The 18414-nt window shown below is 41.8% G+C and overlaps 1 protein-coding gene across 1 annotated transcript in view; it reads left to right on the top strand.

Moving 5' to 3' along the window:
• CHPT1 (choline phosphotransferase 1) overlaps positions 1-18414 on the top strand; it is a 23827-nt gene that overhangs the window by 1055 nt on the left and 4358 nt on the right. The window contains exons 2-6 of the mRNA XM_009288414.1: positions 9640-9787; positions 10835-10976; positions 14551-14635; positions 16217-16348; positions 16745-16903. Of these exons, the coding sequence (XP_009286689.1) occupies positions 9640-9787; positions 10835-10976; positions 14551-14635; positions 16217-16348; positions 16745-16903 (666 nt within the window). The remainder of the gene's footprint in view (positions 1-9639; positions 9788-10834; positions 10977-14550; positions 14636-16216; positions 16349-16744; positions 16904-18414) is intronic.

The following is an 18414-nucleotide window of genomic DNA, read 5'->3' on the forward strand; positions in this document are numbered from 1 at the left end:
ACGGCCCGCCGCCGCCTCCCCGTTACAGCCTGACCCCTTCCCCCGCCTGCCATCGCCTCCTCCCGGCACCGCCTCGCCTCAGCCCGGCCGCCGCCCCGCGGGGCCCCCGTGCCCACCCGCCCTGCGAGCCCCGGGAGCGTGTGCCGCAGCTCGGCCCCCGGCGGCCTGGTGTGGGGGAGCCACCTCGGTACCTCCTGAGAGTACCCGGAGCGCTCGGGCCCGTGCCCACCGCAGGGTGCGGTGCCCTATCACTTGCGGCTCCACCGTGGTAATAGGCGTGGCCCTTCCCGTGGTAGGGAGGGCTAAGGTAGCACTGTGGGTTTGCCCTGAGAAATCAGGGGAGCAGTGATGCAGGGGTCAGGATGGGTGTTAAGGTTTGAATGCTGAACTGCTCCGGGGATCATGTGAAAGGGTGAGTTTCAATGGGCTCCTCTCTCCTCCCCAGCCCTTCGCTGACCAGAGGTCCCCGTGGGGATGGGCTCTGACCGGGTGCTTGGCCCACGCCGATGCTGCGGAGCAAGGGTGTAGCCAGGCTCACCCTGGCGTGTGGGAGCCCAGCCTCCTCCAGGGACCATCTTAGGTGCCACACATGTGCCTCTGCTCAGGCAGCTTGCTGGGAAGGAGACGTAAGCTGTGTCAACACCGTTTTTAAGAGAAAGGCCGTAACAGAGGGGCTGTGGAGGTAGAAACAACTGCAGGCCAGGAGAGAGGGTGCGGAATGTGCCCAGTAGCAGGGCACAGCTGGCCAGAGCTGGCCAGAAGGCATGGCCGATGCCACTTCAGCATCGCTTAGTTCAGAATCAAGGTTTGGTTGTGTCACAGATGTGTTAGCTGACAGCAGCTCAAATGCTTCCCGTCCTCATGTGGGAAATGTTTAATTGCTTTAGCTTCTGGAGGGAAGACAGGCTTGTTAGCGTGGCCTGATGCTGCTGTCGCTTAAACTGGGTTGCCTACAGTTTCTCTGACAATTTAAGGAGCTCTGTTGGAGCTTCCTAGCCTGTTACGAGTTTCCCAGTGCAGAGTCTTCATGGTAGTTAAGGGTGGGAAATATCAGGGGAAAATTGCTTTGTGTAGGTAAAATATCTTGAAGGGTGGTGGTTGTTTTTCTTGTGTTCTGATGGGCTTAAATCCTAATGGCAGAGGTGGCAGTTGGTTAGGGTTTTTTAATAACTTGGATATACTTTGATGAGTGTTCTTGTTGATGGAAGCACCCTTCTTTTTCTGTAGTTGCTTTGCCCTTTGTGTTAGCAGAGGTGTTTGTGGCAGACATATCAGGAAGCTGATGCAGATCAAAATTAACTTTGCTTTGGTCTGACGCTAATCACTTCCCTCATTTGCACCACCAGGTAGAGGCACTCTGTGGCATTGCAGGCAGTAGAAGGGAGGATAGAGATGAGAGTGAATGGTTGGAAACCACAGACTGTTTTCTAGTGGCACTTTCAGAATTAAAATGCTTGTGGAACTGCTATCTTTAGCTTAGTTTTGTGATGTAGATATCAATTGTGTGCCAGCTATGTGTCTGGATGTTCATTTTATTTTTTTTCTCTTTGCTATTCAGAAAAGAAAGCAGAAAGTAAATTTTAAGTTATTTTTCCCTTGAGGGCTCTTGTACAAAAAGAAAAAGGTGGTGTTGCAGACATGCAGGGAATTATTCCTTCCAGGAAAGCTTAAGTTGAGTTTTAGGAACTTCGCTGGTTTTTTTTTTTTAATTGCAGAAGCTGAATTTTATAAGAACCTACAGTCTGGACCAAACTTCCTTGTTCAGATATCAGTATTATCAGCTATAAATAGGTATAAATAGGTAGCATGAAGCCAGACCCTTATTCTGTTGTTTTGTTGTTGCCTCTGCACTGTGAGACTAGCCCTCACTTCCTCTTGCTGCATCACTTAGGGCATCGTTATGCCTCTTCTGCTTCTTTAATGACTCAGCTCGTCTTCCACCTAAGATGTTATGTGTCTGGATGGCTTTTTTTAAAAAAAGTGTTGCAACACTAATATGTGCTATATGTGCTATTCTGATATCTCCTTTGTACTTTTGACTTGAATGTGTGAGCTGGAAGGGCTAGAGGGAAGGTGGAACTGTAAAGGATGTTAAAGACTGAATCACAGACTGAACTGATAGGATAGGGCATTTCAACATCACCTCTCTATACTGCCAAGCCACCTCTTCCATTCATGAACAAGTCTTGATTACCTGATGGACTAACAAGAACTTGTTATATTCTCTTGGTGGAAGTGTAGGAGCACTGGATAGATGACTTAATAAAGTAACAAGCAGGATTTGGTTTTAGATGTGGGTTTGTTGTTTGTTTTTTTTATGAGTTGGTTTGTGTGGTGTTTTTCTTTTCCCTAAGCAGTCTTAAGTAGGCCATTTCTATTAGTCCTCTGTTGAAAACACTGAAGTCTTGATGTTTGTACAAACCATCCAAAAGAAGTAAGGCTGCTAGCTGCTAACTAACGAAACCAAGTCTTACAAATGAAAGCATCCTCAGGCCTGATTAGTCCACCTAGCTCAGAACTCTCTTGGAGAGCAGCTGCTAGCAGATGCCTGGAAGAGATCTTTCCCCAGTATACCCTTCCAGCTGCCAAAAGGCACTGGTTTAGGGGTTTCTTGGTGAGAAATGCTACTCAGGTTACTTGTTAGAACAGCAGCTGATGGATCTGTTTCCCCACAGACACCTTCTTCCTCATGATTTTGCCTTTTGAATTATTTGTTTTGAACCTGTTTGTACTTTTACCTTCCATTATGTCCTACTGCAGTGAATTCCACAATTTAATAATACTCTTTCTCCACACGCACAAAGCAATTAATGTCTGAAGCCATACAATGCTCCCTTGTCCTCTTACTGTGTAGCTGTTACTTCCTTATGCACTATTCTTTTTATCTTCATCAGCATCGGTAGCCACTAAAAGCCAGTTTGTTACTGACTAGTGCAGTATGTTTTGGCTTTATAAAATATTGTCTACTTCAGTAACGTTTTCTTGCCTAGTAGGAACATGCATTGTATCACTGTCTTCTGTAAATGCACATTTAAACGTAAGCCTTCTTACTTGTAGCTAAGCCTACAGCAGACTGAACCCCTCAAGCACTGTTGTAACTAATATCCATGTGTGTAGATTTTTGTGGAGTGTTTGTCCAGTTTCCTACTCTGTGTAACTTAGGACCGTAATCTGTAGAAATAATATATGGGACTGCTACACCAGGTGTGGTGGTAGGGAGGACTCCACTTGCACATTTCATGTTCTGTGGAGGGTTGAAATATCTTCTTCGTTGTGACTGCAGGCTGGTGTGGGTTTTTTTTTGTTGGGTTTTTTTTTGGCACTAATTATAAAATATTTGTTTTTTTTGTTGGTTTTTTTTTTGGCACTAATTATAAAATATTTAGGAATGAAAAGTTTTGCAGACTTTAAGTATGAACAGTGTGTATTTGCTGCATTAGAGTGTAAAAGGCAGATTTCCATTTTATCCCCACCATTTGACAGTGAACTGTTTTGCTCTACCGCAAGCTGACTGCTCTGGAGTAGCTACAGTTACTTCACTAGGTTTTGCACATGAATCTCTCGTTACCCTTTCCCATTCTGGGGAAAACTGACATGTTAATTTTTTCCTTGCATCAACACTAGGAAGAAAACTGGCTAAACATGATTCTCTATCTTATTAAAAAGGAGAAAGGAAACTGGTCCTGCTGCTTTCATGGTTGGTCATGGAGGGGCCTAGCTTCAGTAATCCTTCGAGCTCAGCCACAGGCCTCTCTAAAATACCATGGGAAGCTAGAATTTTAGGACAGAAGTTCATGCTAACAGTAATTATTACTTTGTATTGAATTTATATCTATTCAAAAAAAATCTTGTAGCAGTTAACAGCAGGATCTAAGCAGAGTGATCAGCGTAGATTTCATCCAGTGATAAAGACTTGTCCTGCATGCTCTCGGCTTCCTAGGTTCCATCATGTCTCATTTATTTGGGGTTTTTTAAGGCCTTTGTTTCTGTTGTCTATAATTTCCTGCAGGTTACTGGGACTAGAGGAATACAGGGAGAGAAAAGCATGGATTATGGATTTGCAGTTTGGGCAGTGATGGCGAAAGGAGGCAGGGGCTCAAGGGTTCTCATGCAGAGAGCAGAGCTAGGGAGGGAAGGGAGGCTTGTGATGGCTAGCTCTGTAGAATTGCTTAAAAAATGGTGTAGTGCATTTATAAAAGGGTGCTATACCTTGCTGAAACATGCTATTTAGAAAACCGTGCATCTAGGGAGACCAAGAAGTAGGGGAGGGTCTAGGTGGCTCTAGCTAGCTCTACTATTAACTGCTCGGAGGGAAAGGAACGTCAGTGAGGTGCTGTCTCTGCTTCTGTCAATCTCGCTTTGTAAAACCCCCTTTAAAAAACAACAACAAAACCACAAAACAAACCCCCCCAAACCCCATCTTTTAAACTGAAAGAGGCATCGTCTTGAGTTTTTTCCTGTCAGAGGGAGAAATGAAGGGAAGATATTGACAGGCATGGAATTATGTAAATAGCAAGGGCACAACTGAGCTTTGTGGGAGTGAGAATAAAGAAGTAGACAAGAGGGGGAACTGGAACAGCTGGTATGAACTGGGGGCGTGAAGGAAGAAGCATTAAGCCCTGGCCTGGTAGAGGAGAGGTGCAAAGCAGTGGGTGGGGCAGGGAATCCAGCCCGTACCCAGGAGTGAGGAATGGAGCACTCAGTAGTGAATGGGAGAAAGAAGTATTTGACATAAAGGAAGACAGCGAAGGTTGAGGAACCCCAACACAAAAGGATGGGAGCTCTTTCAGAGGGAGCTTGTTGGGGAGAGGAGGATGCTAAAGGAATGCAGGGAGTCCCTGGTGTGCATGAAATGCACTTGGGCTATAGTATGATTTTTTTTTTTCTTTTCTTCTCCCTGCCCTCTCCCCTGCTGTAATGCACGTTTAAACAGCCCCTTCCCTTCTCCTGCTATTAGTACAATTGTACATAGTGCTTTGTGTGAAACAGAAGTCAGGGAAATGATCCACGTTTGGGGGGAAGAGGGAGGAAGTCCAGTAAAAATGTGTCTCTCTCTTCTGCATCTGTTCCAGAGAGGGGCTGTGTAAACTAGGGTGAAATTAGTTGCTGTGTTGTTGGATTGAGGAAGCGAGATTATGACTAAATGTGATGAGTAATGAAGGGGGGCTGAATCTTTAAATGTTGCATAAGCTTGGGCTGTTGAACACTCTGGGCTTGAGAGCTTTGCTTGAAATAAGTGGTAAGGGATCTTCTTGGCACATGTAGTCTTCTGCAGCTGTCCGTGCTCTCCTGTGGTGTGGAATCACAGGAGCAGAAGAATGAGGACTGCTGTTCAACCTACGCTTTTTCCTGAGGGAGAGGCATGCCACACATACCTGTCAAACGCTATATGCACATTGTTTTGTTTTGACACCCTCTGGTTCAGTAGACGACAGACCTGCCGTACCAAATCTGTGTGTGACAAGATTCTGGGGCTGTATCATCTTTCAGACATCCTTTTTAATTGAAGTGGAAAAGCCTTCTTCCCCCCGGCCCCCCTCCACCCCGGGTTTGCGTTCTTTTCTAGTTCCATGAGAATAGCATCTAGCTCTGGCCAAATAATACATTCGTTTGGACAGGATATAACTTTGGGCAGAGGTAATAAACACCTCATCAGTGAAAAGCTGATGATTATTGGGAGCCTCCTGACCTTTCTGCTGAGTCTGTCAGCCATGTCAGCATTTTCAAATGCTCCCACTTCTCTAATTTGCAAACTACGTGGGTCCAGCGTGGGAAGCCGGCAGGGGACATCCCTGGATGAAGAGCCAGGCATGTGAGAAGGCGGAGGAGACGGCAGCTGTAGCTGTATTGAGAGGGTGGATAGCAGAGAGAATCTGTGGTTGTTAGGAACTTCAGAAACCTCTGTGCACTTTCGGTGATTTGGAAAACTGTTATTTTACTGATTAAAACATTAGAGCATTCATTTAATCTGCTAAATACATAGTTGATCATGAGTGATCTTTGGTTGTTACCACTTTGGGTTTGATTTGAACTGACAGCCAGGGACGAAATGCTCCAGATTGTGTTTCTAAGCCCTCTCAGACACCTGTTCTTACTAGGATCTTCTTCCCTTCTCCACAACTGCGGGGATACAGATGCATCCGCTACAGGTGTTAACAGATACAGATATCCTTACTGGGAAGAGGATGAAGACCTCTTCCCCTTTTTCCAGATTGTCAATGAGCAGAGCGTTCTAGTTTTGGAGTCTGAGGGGATCGTTGCTTTGATTTGTCCCAGCAGGAGCTAATGCAAACAGACTTGGATCAGCAGTCTTAATGATTATACCTGTACAATAACTTGAAACTCAACAAAAGACATTGCTTTGTCAGAAAGACCTGATGAGAGAGGTTTGAGTTGAAACTGATTTATTTATTTTTACATTTAATGTGTTAAACTTGTTTTGAGGTAAGGTAAATGTAGACGATGTTACCTTGAACAAGAATTCTTGCCTCATGTTCTGTGGGTTATGGAAACTTTCATAAACTGATTGCAGTAACGAGCATGCAAGCCTTCTGTTTTGGTTAGAATTGAGGCTGTATTTCATGGAGCTTGCATTTCAAAAGACTGTGATAATACCAAGCATAAGGCATTGGAGCGCTACGGCTAATGATAAAAGAATGTGCCATAACAGGTTTCTGTCCCTGACTGGTGTTTCAGTTATGGAAATGATCCAGTTAGGTGAGAAACTGCCCATGCTCTGGCATTTGACTTAATTGGTGATGTGCCCCACACTGGGGGGGGTGCGTGTGTGAATGCAGAGTGGGTAAGGAATTTAGCTTGCATATTTAGCACTGGATACAGTCTACTTTTGTCCGTGGTATGCAGAACCTGATGACTCTAAAGCAAACTAAAATCTATTTCAGTTATAGGTAGATGTTTGCAAAAGGAGGGGAGCCTAATGCAGACAAAAAACCAGTGGTGTCCTGGACAGAATTGCCAGGTGTGGCTTGGTTTACTTGCCAAAATCCAGGGATTAGCATGACAAGTTTCGATAGATCTCAAGCTATCTTTTCATAACTAGTAGAAGTATGTCACAGTAAGGACACCTCGTAAAATTACCTTTGTGGCATTTCACAGTAATATCGGTGATAAAATTGGAGGTGTCTTTAAAATACTACGTTAAAGGACTGCAGTGAAACTGGTGGTTTCTCCTGGCCTTTCTGCTCATGACGCTTCATTCATAGGTCTGTGTCAGGAGCTGCCTTGTTTGAGAATATCTGTTATTCTCCATACAACAAAGTCATTCTGAAAAAGTCAGTATAGCTACTGTGGGAGCTTTAATATGTGGATTATGTCACAAGTAAAATGATCTTAGCTTCAACAGGGTCCTGACTGCGCTTTTATGTCCTGAAATACCTAAGCAATGGCTCACAGCCCTCTATTTTGGAAAGGTGGAGAGTGAGAACGGGGGCCGAGAGGTAGCCGCTATCTCCCTGCAGAACATCTGACCAAGTGAGCTTGTGCCAGGAGAAGGTCTTGAGCTCTCTGTTCCTCCATGTGGCTCTCGGTGATCTGCAAAGCCAGGGTGGCAGTAGGCTCCTCCTGTTGTCCACAGGCTCTGTCCTTCCCCCTTCATCAGAGGAGAGAAACTTTTTCAAAAGATGGCTAAGAACTCACTCCCTGGTTTAAGCCCATCCCCCAACACAAAATTCCTTTGTTTAACTGGACTAACAAGGGAGAAAAAACCTAAATAACTCGACTAATTCCATTGGTAAACATCAAACATGTATTGCTGCAATCACTTGACCTGGATTTCTAGTGTCCTCTTTGGGGGGGGTTATCAGATACCAGCATGTTAAATGTCCATTGAAATGAGAATATCTACTCATCCTCTTTCACCTGCTCAAGGCTTCCAACATCATCTGTGATTACAATTTTTCTTAGTTTCCTTGGATTAAGGGGAAAGACGGCCTTGCCAGTTTTGAAGAATTTTCTAAGTTTTCTAGATTTCTATGTACATACAAATCCAGACTTCTCACCTATAGCTGGAGTCCCTAATTCTTTGACTGTCTTTTGCTTCAAAGCTGGGCGAAGCAGCCAAACATTTGACTTTAAATAGTGGAATGTTTTATTAATGAAATTATCCAAATACTGGGTAGCAGGAAAATCATAAATTGACTGACAATATTGTTTCCCTATTAAAAGCACAAAACTAAGCGATAACATGGTGTATCAGCCAGCCTTGAATACAGGAGGAAGTCTTAAATAAGAGCAAAAAAGCCGTTCAGAACTGAACTTCCCTTAAGCGTGTTGGTGCTTGGGAAGGATGTGTTTTGTGATCAGTCTAACTGGAGGCATAACTTTTTTCCCAGCTCAAGTCAGTGAGTATAACGATGATGAGAAAACAGAATGCCTGGAGGAGCAGCTCACCTCATCTGTATTCGTATTGCTGCCTTCTCCTGTCCCTGCCTGTGAACTGATTGGCAACTGTCATTTTTCCTTTTTCCCCAGCAGTGCCACTGGGTTTATGTGACTGTGGACAAATCTCAGCTCACAGAGATTTGATCTGTTGTCTAAATCTGCTTAATAGACTTTACTGGACTTAGGTAATACATGCAATCATGTCGGTCTATTTGCGCTGCAGGAGAGGAATTGCAGAGGTGTAGAGCCACAGCAGCTGTCCCTTACCTGGGAGTGGGAAAGAATTCAGCTCTCTGGCTGCCTGCGGCTGTTCGCTTGTTTAACCTGCAAGTTGCATTCCCAGCATGTATGCCGAACTTTGGCTCTCTCCTTGTGAACAGTGCTTCTAAATGTTAAGGATACCGCGGAAAATACTTGAGGCAAAAATGTTACCTGTACTTTGTTCAAAAGGTGTTATAAATAATTTTTAGTAAAAACTAATTCCTGGACAAACAAAGACATACTGACTGTGCGTGTGAAAATTAGGCTTTTGAAAGGTACTACTGTAGGACAGTTGCTTTCAACCTAAGACTGGTGTTAATGTAACTGATTCACAGCTTGTTTTGAAACTCTGATAGTCTATATTAAGTAGATAGTCATTCACTAAATATGAAGGAGCAACTTAATTTCTTCAAACCCTTGTCCAAAGTGCCTATGTAGTCAATTTTTGTGTGTTGGAAAAAATCTCTTTCCCTAAAAGCTGAAGTCTTTATTTAGTAAAATGTAATGGGTTCTTATATCTGTATGTTGTAAATCTGAGCAAATCATCTAAGTGTCTATCACATAAACTGCTGAGAACTTTAGTAAGTGCCTTAGTACTATTTTCTTTTTTAAAGATTAATTTTATTTTCATAACACTTTTCAGCACAAAGAATACAAATAATTATAGAAGTACTGTGGTTTTAAGGTGGAAAAATAAGTCGATGCAGAAGAGAGGTTAAAGTTTTTTGGGGTGGTTTTTTTTTTTTTAAATAAATAGAAGGACCTGTGTTTCATTGGTGTATCTGGAGTAGTTCATTATAGTACTTACTACAGTTCATGTAGGACTAGCGCACAGAATTTGGTTTGTCTGTTAACTAAGTAACAAATAGCATGATGCAGTATGGTTTTGTGCTGAACAATATTTTACCTTTAATGAAATAGATTATCAGCTAAGAAATTGGGAACTGCCTAGTGACCTTTTATGTGACTCTCTTTCAGGCACCTTTTTGGGCATACATCCTGGGTGCATTAGGACTTTTTATCTACCAGTCTCTGGATGCCATTGATGGGAAGCAAGCCAGAAGAACGAACAGTAGTTCTCCTCTAGGAGAACTCTTTGATCATGGTTGCGACTCTATTTCCACAGGTAGCCTTAACCTACTGTTACCCATCCTAGTTTTCAAAAAGTTACCTGCTGTCAAGAGGAGCTGATTAACCACAGATTTGTTGAAGTTGGAAGGGACCTCTGGAGATCATCTAGTCCAACCCCCTGCTCAGAGCAGGGTCAGCATGTTCCCTTCTTTTAGCATAACGTCACCATCTCCTGGTCACTGCAGCCAAGGCTGCCCCTGACCTTTGCATCCTGACCAGGATCAGGGAGGATATTTTGGAAGTACCTTTGGCAGATGTTGGGTAACATGCATTCTGCTCTTACTGGACATCTTCTTGTACAGTGTTCTTTGAATGGGTTAGGTGGTGAAGAAAGAATTCTGTAAGAGCATGCTTAGAGATTCTTTACTATACATAGTCTGTGTTTTCCAGTAAGGTATAGGTGATGCCTAATAAAGGATTTTAAGGACCTAAAAGACTGATGCTGGCATGTGAAACTAAGGATTCCGCTTTAGGAGTGAGGTGCCAAAATATGTTTGGTAACAGGGCATCCAGCCTGGCACTTAGGAGAAGGATAATTTATATTCCTTAGAAGAATAAGTGTAAAAAAAGTTGATTTGGAGTCCTTAAAAAGTAAGCCTTGCTTAGTTTTACTTTCCATAACTTAGCTGCTGTTGGTGGCAATGCCTGTACTTCTATAAAAGCTTAATGGCTGAAACATTTGTCCTGGGATTTGGTACATTCTTTACACCTCACTTCCCAGAGAAGTGCAACTACCAGTCTCTCTGAGCTGGGCCCTTCAGGTGAAGCTGTCAGTGTCGCAAAGAACACGAGATGACAAGGCCAGAAGAAGAGAGAACGACCACTGTAGGCTAGAAGGCGGGGCCCTTGCTTGGAAGAAAAGGAGTCCTGTGTTTTGGTCTCTCCTGCCAGGACTGTCCCTGAGGTTAGCTACTCAGTAAAGTATCAGTCATATCATTACTTTGTTATAGTGATATAAAATGCCTTGTGGGGAGTTTTTTTCATTTCTCTTAACTGCAAGCAAAGAGGGTATATGACTAACATGTTCATTTCTGCCTTTCAGTTTTTGTTGTCCTTGGATCCTGCATAGCAATCCGACTAGGAACAAATCCTGACTGGTTGTTTTTCTGTTGTTTTGTGGGACTGTTCATGTTCTATTCTGCTCACTGGCAGACATACGTATCAGGCATACTAAGGTTTGGAAAGTAAGTAGGCATCTTTAGAAGTACACGTGGCTTAATGTCTGAGACTGCTAGCTACTTGATTTCCATTTCTTCTTGTTTTTTTCCCTGCTCTCCCTTCCTCTCACCTTCTTCCTCATCTCCCTTCCACCCTATAGCAGACTTGTGTTTTACCTGGCAAGAACTTTAAAACTCTGCATAATACTGAGCAGAGGACTTGTTCTTTTAGCAGCTGATTTTAGCTATATATGCTTTGTTTGCATGCGTTTGGCTCTTTTGTTTCCGGATTTGTTCTCAGAACCCGTACAAGCACCGTGCAGGCTCAGGCCAGACAGGTCTTCCCTGCAGTGTAAACAAGTGCTCTGTGTAGGAGTAGGGACAGAGCAAGCACCTACAGTACCTGCCTTCATAACCTCCCAGCCACAGAACAGTTTCAGCCCAGGGGACTCTGAACCACATGCAATTTTAGAGAAATACCCCTACTAATGGGTTTCCCTTCCATAGACATCTTCAGTCTTCCTTTGAACGAACTCTGTGCATCCGTTGCATCCTTTGGCAAGGAGTTCCACAGAGCTAAGGCAGTGCTTGAAGAATTACCCCAGGTTTACGTGGGGGGCTTTGCTTTTAATCTGGCTTCTGTTGGTTTTGCTGTCCTTTAGGTTTTATGTTAGGTCACAGTTCTAGTGATTGCTGTGATGCTGTTAATGACTTGGTAGAAATTTCATCTGTTCTCACTGCAGTGTAGGAGGAAGAGTCATGACATTCATGTAGATGATGATAACAATTTCAATTTAACTCCTAACAGTGTGGGGATTGCGGCACCCTCCCGCAGCTGTGGTGGTGCCTAGCCATGGCCTTTTGCTGTTTTTAAACAGAACTGCGCTTCAGTAATGATTTCTGAAAAGAGGAAAAGATCAGAGACTTCCATAGCAGCAAAATTGGAAATATGTGATAGATGAAGGCTATCCTTCTTATAATCCTAGTCATTTGCTAAGTCACCTGTTTATAGTCCTACTTAGCTCTGACCTGTAAGAAGCACCTTAGCAAATCTGAGCATCACTGGGCACACAGGCTAGTGATCAGCTATCTTTGCATACTGTTCGATGTCTGTATCAAAAGAAAGCTGTCTCTGTGGTAATGCTAAGAGCTCTTTTTATTCGCTGGTAGTGCATTTTACCACACAAACTATAACTCTTCTACTTGCCTACCCATCCTACTTTCTTTAAAGGACATCTTGTGCTGTAAACAAAAATAGATGCTTTAGAGTAATGGCTGAAATAGGATAATTTCCATACATGACAGTGAACTACAATGAATAGAGATGGACTATGCCATGAGCTCTGGGATTTTGCATAAATGATTGCTGTTCTGTGCCTTTTCGTTCTTGCATAAAATGTGAGAATGATTTCCCTACATCAGGAAGGCACTGAGGTTCCCATGCCACATAAAAACTTCTTAATTAAAGACTTAATGGCTTCTACGTAAATATAGTGATAGTGCATAGTGCAAGCAGTTTGGAATGGCCTGGTGTTCCATGCTTACTGTTTGAAGTTAAATAGACACAACTTTTCTCAAGGATTACTTATTTCTGTTTAGTGAGAACAGGTCAGAGTTGTTTCAAGGCTCGCAATTTTATTTCTCTTAAGCATAGAGGTGAGAGACTAAATGAAGGCAATAGTATATTGCTCTAAATATGATAATACTTAATAACATGGACAGAAGCTTTCACCGATGCTGTTCCTGAATTAGTGACACCTATTTTAGAAGTCAAATGACAGATGAGAGAGTCCTAGCTCTGATGGCCAGGAAGGATCAGAGCAGCTGGGTCCTGTGCCACTGTTACGTTATGTAGAATACCGCACAGTGTCTGATTAAAATCTTTGGGCTGTGTTGCAACCAACTGTCTGAGCCTCTGTAAAATTAAGTATTAAACTTTGGCACGTATAATGACTCAACTTCAAGTTCGAGCCTCCTCCCGCCACCAACAGCAGCAAGTGTAGTACAGCTTAGAAATCTAGGTTTTAATAGTACAGAGTGCAAACTCTGAACACTTGAACTTGCATATGGATGCTTTTGCACGACATAACCAACGAGTTCAGTGTGCAGCTACAGCAATGACTGGGCAGATGCAACACTTCATCCCTGGTGGAGAGGGAAAAGCCCACTCCCAGCAGCACTGTCCCATTTCCCCCCTGCACAGACTCTGTCACTTGACTTCGAGCCAGTTCATGAAATGGGCAGAGGATTAAAAACCTACGTGAGGCTAGCAAGCTGAACTGGTTCACCTTACAGTCCGGTGAGCACAACAGCTAGTACAAGTGAGGGAGCGCAACGGCGTAGGGGAGAGAGGACTACCCATTCCAATGGCTTTGGACAGCGACAAGCACCTCAGCGTGTTGTCTAGTTGCAGCTTAAACTTTGGCTTTTCTAAGAGTCTGAAGCTTGTGAGGAAACTTAGCTTATTTTATCACTATCTTTCTGATGAAAGAAGATAGTATAATGTTACTGTGATTATCAAGATCAGATAAATGTTTTCCATTAGCCAAGAGCTGATTCCTATCTCCCTTTAAAAATACAGTTTCCTGTGCAAACAGTTCACGTGCTAAGCAAGTAATGATACATGTTGACCTTGGTCATAATACCTTAAAACAGCAAATTTATTCTAACTGCTTAAGGAAACATTGTATTTTAAACATCCATTGTCACTGTTTGCTGGTAACTTCAGTACAAAGATCAGATACCTGTATCAAAACCTTTGGTAGCATAAACAGTACCTTAGATGTGCACTTACTTATTTTTTTTATTTATTTTAAAGCTTTACTGAAAATACCGATTCTTTCTCTTGAGCCTTAACTTTTCCTATATATTCAGGTCTTCTCAAAACATTTCATCAATCAAATACAGAAAGAAAGAATTTGGCTATCTTGTCTGAGAACAAAAAAGGCGGAATAGAGAGTCTAGACTTTGGGGGGCATACAAGGCCACCTATTTTAAAAATGTTTTTATGAAAAAAAGCAAGATATCAATTATATGTCCTCTGAAACAGGACAGATGCTTAGCTATCCGCTGACTCAGTCCTCAAAATACTGCCCTTACGTTTTGCAGGCTGTATCTGTCAAGTTTTCATGATATGATGCCTTAAAGAAATCCCTTCTGTCCCAGTCTGCACGGTCCATGCTTTTATATGATATGCTTTTAATGGAAATGTTTTATTTTATTTACTATGAGCTTGCCTTAAACTTTGATTTGATGTTTACATGGCAACAACTCTGTAAATTTATACAAAATTCTCAAATAGTTAACAATGTATTCATTAAAGACTTTCCCCCTATTACAGTTACATGTCGCTTGCTCTAGATAAGGAGTATAGGTTTAATTTTAAATCGTAACCAAAGATATGTGCCTCCATATAGAGGAGACACATACAACATATAACTGCCCTTCTCAGTCAAGGAAAATCATATTCTATATGCATTGATGTAATTTGAAGTACTTTTAAGGAGATAATTTAAAGTCTCTGTTTTTTGATTTCCCCCCTCGCCCGCCTTACAGCAGGAAGACCTTTTCTTTAACTAAATCTCCCTTTCTTCTTTCATAGAGTTGATGTAACTGAAGTTCAGATAGCCATAACAATGCTGCTCTTGGTATCTGCATGTGGTGGAACAGCAATATGGGACTATAAGGTAAGTGTATTAAGTATTCAGAGTTCCTGTTGAGCATTCAGTTCCTGTTAAGTGTTCACAGTTCCTATAGTATTTGAAGCTATCTCGTGCAAGTCCCATGAACACCTACTAGTTGTCTGATGTTCTGTTTTAGCTTATTGTGCAAGTGTAGGTTATTTTTATGTTGTAATTAACTTAGATATAATGGTGTGACTTCCTATGCACAAATCTAGACCTACATAGAGGAAAAAAGACCCCATCTGCCACATACGAACTTCTGATCTGGAACTAATACTCTGCAGATACTTAAGCTTTAACAAATAGCTTTTGTTCTAGTTTTATTTCTTTTGTATATTTTATTGTAAGACATACATTTCTGTTCAGTTAAATGATTTATAGGATGCTTTATTTTCAAATTCAAAGATTAAATGCTTTAATCTAACAAAACCATGGGATGAAGTTAGGGGGTTTTTGGTTAAGTAATCCAGATTTACGTGCCGATAGAGATGTACTGATTTTTAACAGTTATGTCAAAGCCGACATAAATGTAAATATCTATATTTAAAGAATTGTTTTCTGTCCAAAAGCATTTCCCTATCTCTGGCTTTTATTCTGATCTTTAAAGATGCACTTTAGTGGATGGGATCAAAAGTATATTAGACTAACATCTTCAATCTTTCTAGGGTCTTTATTCAGCAATGTATAGTTCTGCTTGGCTACAGCACATGGAAGAGCTGAGAGCATTCCGTGCTATTGGTAACCAATGCAAATTAATCTAAATATAAACCACCAAGTAATTCAAGTTAATTCACAAGTTTACTCAGCAATTAAGAAATACTTAGCTAAACTTTGTTTCCTTTCCCCATCCTGCAAGATGCTTTTGTTCTATTTTCAAACAGCTTATTTTCGTGTTGGAAAATAAAGTAGGTGCATGATTGATTTTTCTTCAGTATTAAAATCTGTGGTAGTTATGCTGTATCTCAAAACAGTCTATATTCAAAAATATAGTCAATGGTTTCAATTGATTACTACTTCTTTTTTTTAAATCCTCTGCTGCCTTTGGAAGTTTCCTTGAAACTGCAATTGATTCTCAAAGGTAACTGTTTAATTAAAATTTGTATCTGGAGACTATTCTAACTGCAAAGATACAGCATACAAACAACATGTACCAAAACACAAAGCAGGCAGATGGTGTTTGTGTTTCCTGTGGTTCAGTATTGTGTTACCTGGTGAAATAGAAGGAACTATCCTTCCCCCCCTGCCCCCCGCCATGCCTTGGTGATGCAGTAGTCTGTGTCAAGTTTTTGCTTACGTAGTAAAAGTATTTGAAGAATATCGTAAGGACAAACACAGTAAGATTTAGCTGAATTTCAAGACCAGAACTTAAGTACTCAAAAGTTGAGTTTAAACATTATGAAAAAAATTCGTCCTCTCCTTAGTAAGGAAACAAATTCCAAACACTGTCCTCCTGAGCTTGTTCCTGGGAAAGCCAGAGTTCAAATAAAACAATTGTTTAGTAGGTATCAGTAGCTTTTATAACACCTTTTTTAAAAAGTGATTAACCTTAACTTTTAGTATCTTTCTCTTGTTTTTCCTGCTAAGGTCCCTTTAGTGGGCTTAGAACTGAAGTTCTTTGCAGTTTTTGGCATACTGTGTGGAACAGCACTTTCTTTTTTCAATTACTTCCGTGTCATCTTTGGAGGAGGGGTTGGAAAGAATGGATCTACAATAGCAGTAAGTTGCTTTAAAAATCTGAATGAGGTTTGAATAATTTATGCCCATAATTTATTGCATTTATGATGATCATAAGGGTTTTATCTGTTTAAGCGTTTAAGCAGACAAGCATATGAGCATGTGAGTGTGAGATGGCTAAAGCAAAGACTTCATTATCTGCCTTCTCTCTACCTGTTACTAGATTTCTTCTGTCGCAGGAACCAGCAATGAATTTTCTTACAAAATTGATTAGTGGTCACTGCAAAGGATACTAACAGCATTGGCATAATGCTAATGGACTTTCCCTGAGTTTTGACAGCTCTGGTTTTGTTCGATGGGATTTCCAATACATATAAAATCTGGACCTTACTGTGTGACTGAAGCCTAAGACAAATCTTCTGTCCATTTGTATTTCAGGGAACAAGTGTTCTTTCACCAGGCCTGCACATTGGACTACTTATCACACTGGCCATTATGATCTATAAAAAGTCTACAACTCAGCTGTTTGAAAAACATTCTTGCCTGTATATCTTGACATTTGGATTTGTGAATGCTAAAATCTCACAGAAATTGGTGGTAAGGAATCTTGTTTCAGTCCTAAACCTCCTAAAACTGAACTGGTTCTTGGTGTAACACTTGCTGGATCAGTGGGCACTGCAAGTTTTCCCATTCTGCTCTGCCACTATATTACCAGTTTCATTATGACCAAGACACTGAACTAGACTCAGGCTCCTACAGAGAGATTATGTATGATACTGATGCAAACACATACTTACTGTTGAATGTACTGGTTAGAACTTTCAGTTTTGTTTAACTTACTCCTAGAAATATACTGTCTGTCTTTATCATCAGAACTGTGGTCCCTCAAGCCTTACTAACAGTGCTGTGACTTCTGATTTAATTATCTGAAATAGGAATTTACTTTAATCATTAAAATGAAGATATAAACTTTTCTATCTTTATCTCTTTTGTAATTAAAATACTTCATCAATGGATTAAAAAAAGCAAAATCTGCCTTACTACATATTTGCTAGCAACAGTAATCCAGCCAGCTGATTTCTCTTCCCTGCCCCCAACCCGAGTGACATTTCTCAAACACTAGAAAACAGGTATTCTACAGACTTTCTGGCTAAACAGGAGTTCACCTAGTGAGCTACTGACTTGGTTCAAGAGAGAGAATGCTGATAAGAAGACTGAGCCTTAAGATTGAACTTGAGGCAGTTCAAACACCTTGGCTCCCTTGCTCATTCAGAGGACCCTGGGGTCCTTGTAACCAGCAGTCATCACTGTATGTGTGTCAACTCTCACTCATTGGCGCTTCGGAGCAAACCATGTTTCCCTTGATGCTTTATGTGTAGCTTTGAGGATAGTCTGCTCCAGAGGCAAATCTGTAAAGGTAGTGGGGAAAGGATTTCGTGGGTTTAGCTCTCACAGTTTTCTGATACTATTTCAGGAGGCCTTGTCCTTCAGGCACGCGGGAGTGAGCAAACTGCAGTAAAAACTTCAGGCGAGACCAGCTGGGAGGCCCAGTGGAGACATGAACCAAGGCCTGTGCAGCTTGTGTGGATGTGCCAGAGCTGCTCCACGGGTGCTAACACTGCATAGCTGTTGCACATCATGCCAGATGTGAGCCAGAAATTGCTCCCTGCAGCAGATCCCTGTAGCAGGAGAGATGCATCCTTAGCTGGCTTAGAGTGGAAGCCTTTGTCAGCTCTCCTCTGGATGTAAGCCTTTGTGATTTGTCCTGTCGTTAGACTGGGACACTCACAGGCTTTTCTATGAATTTTGCTGATAATTCAAATAGCTGTTATCACTGATTAAAGTGCTATATATTGATTGAATAACCTGGAAAGAGGTTACTTGGTCCTTGGGAAAGAAACTGTCAGGGAGCAGCAGGCCCTGAAGCATTTGTGAAGCCCTTGGCCTGCCTGCTGATTGCTTCCCAAGAACTGTGGACAGCAGGCTGTTGCTGGGCAAGGATATCATGCCGGTTTTCTGGCAGTTACACTGATCTTGCAGTGATGCACTTTTGTGTCTCTCTTTTCTTCCTTTTTTTTTTTTTTTTTTTAAATTGGGGGGTAACACTC

Source organism: Aptenodytes forsteri, unplaced genomic scaffold, assembly GCF_000699145.1.
Source record: "Aptenodytes forsteri isolate BGI_AS27 unplaced genomic scaffold, ASM69914v1 Scaffold56, whole genome shotgun sequence".
NCBI lineage: Eukaryota > Metazoa > Chordata > Aves > Sphenisciformes > Spheniscidae > Aptenodytes > Aptenodytes forsteri.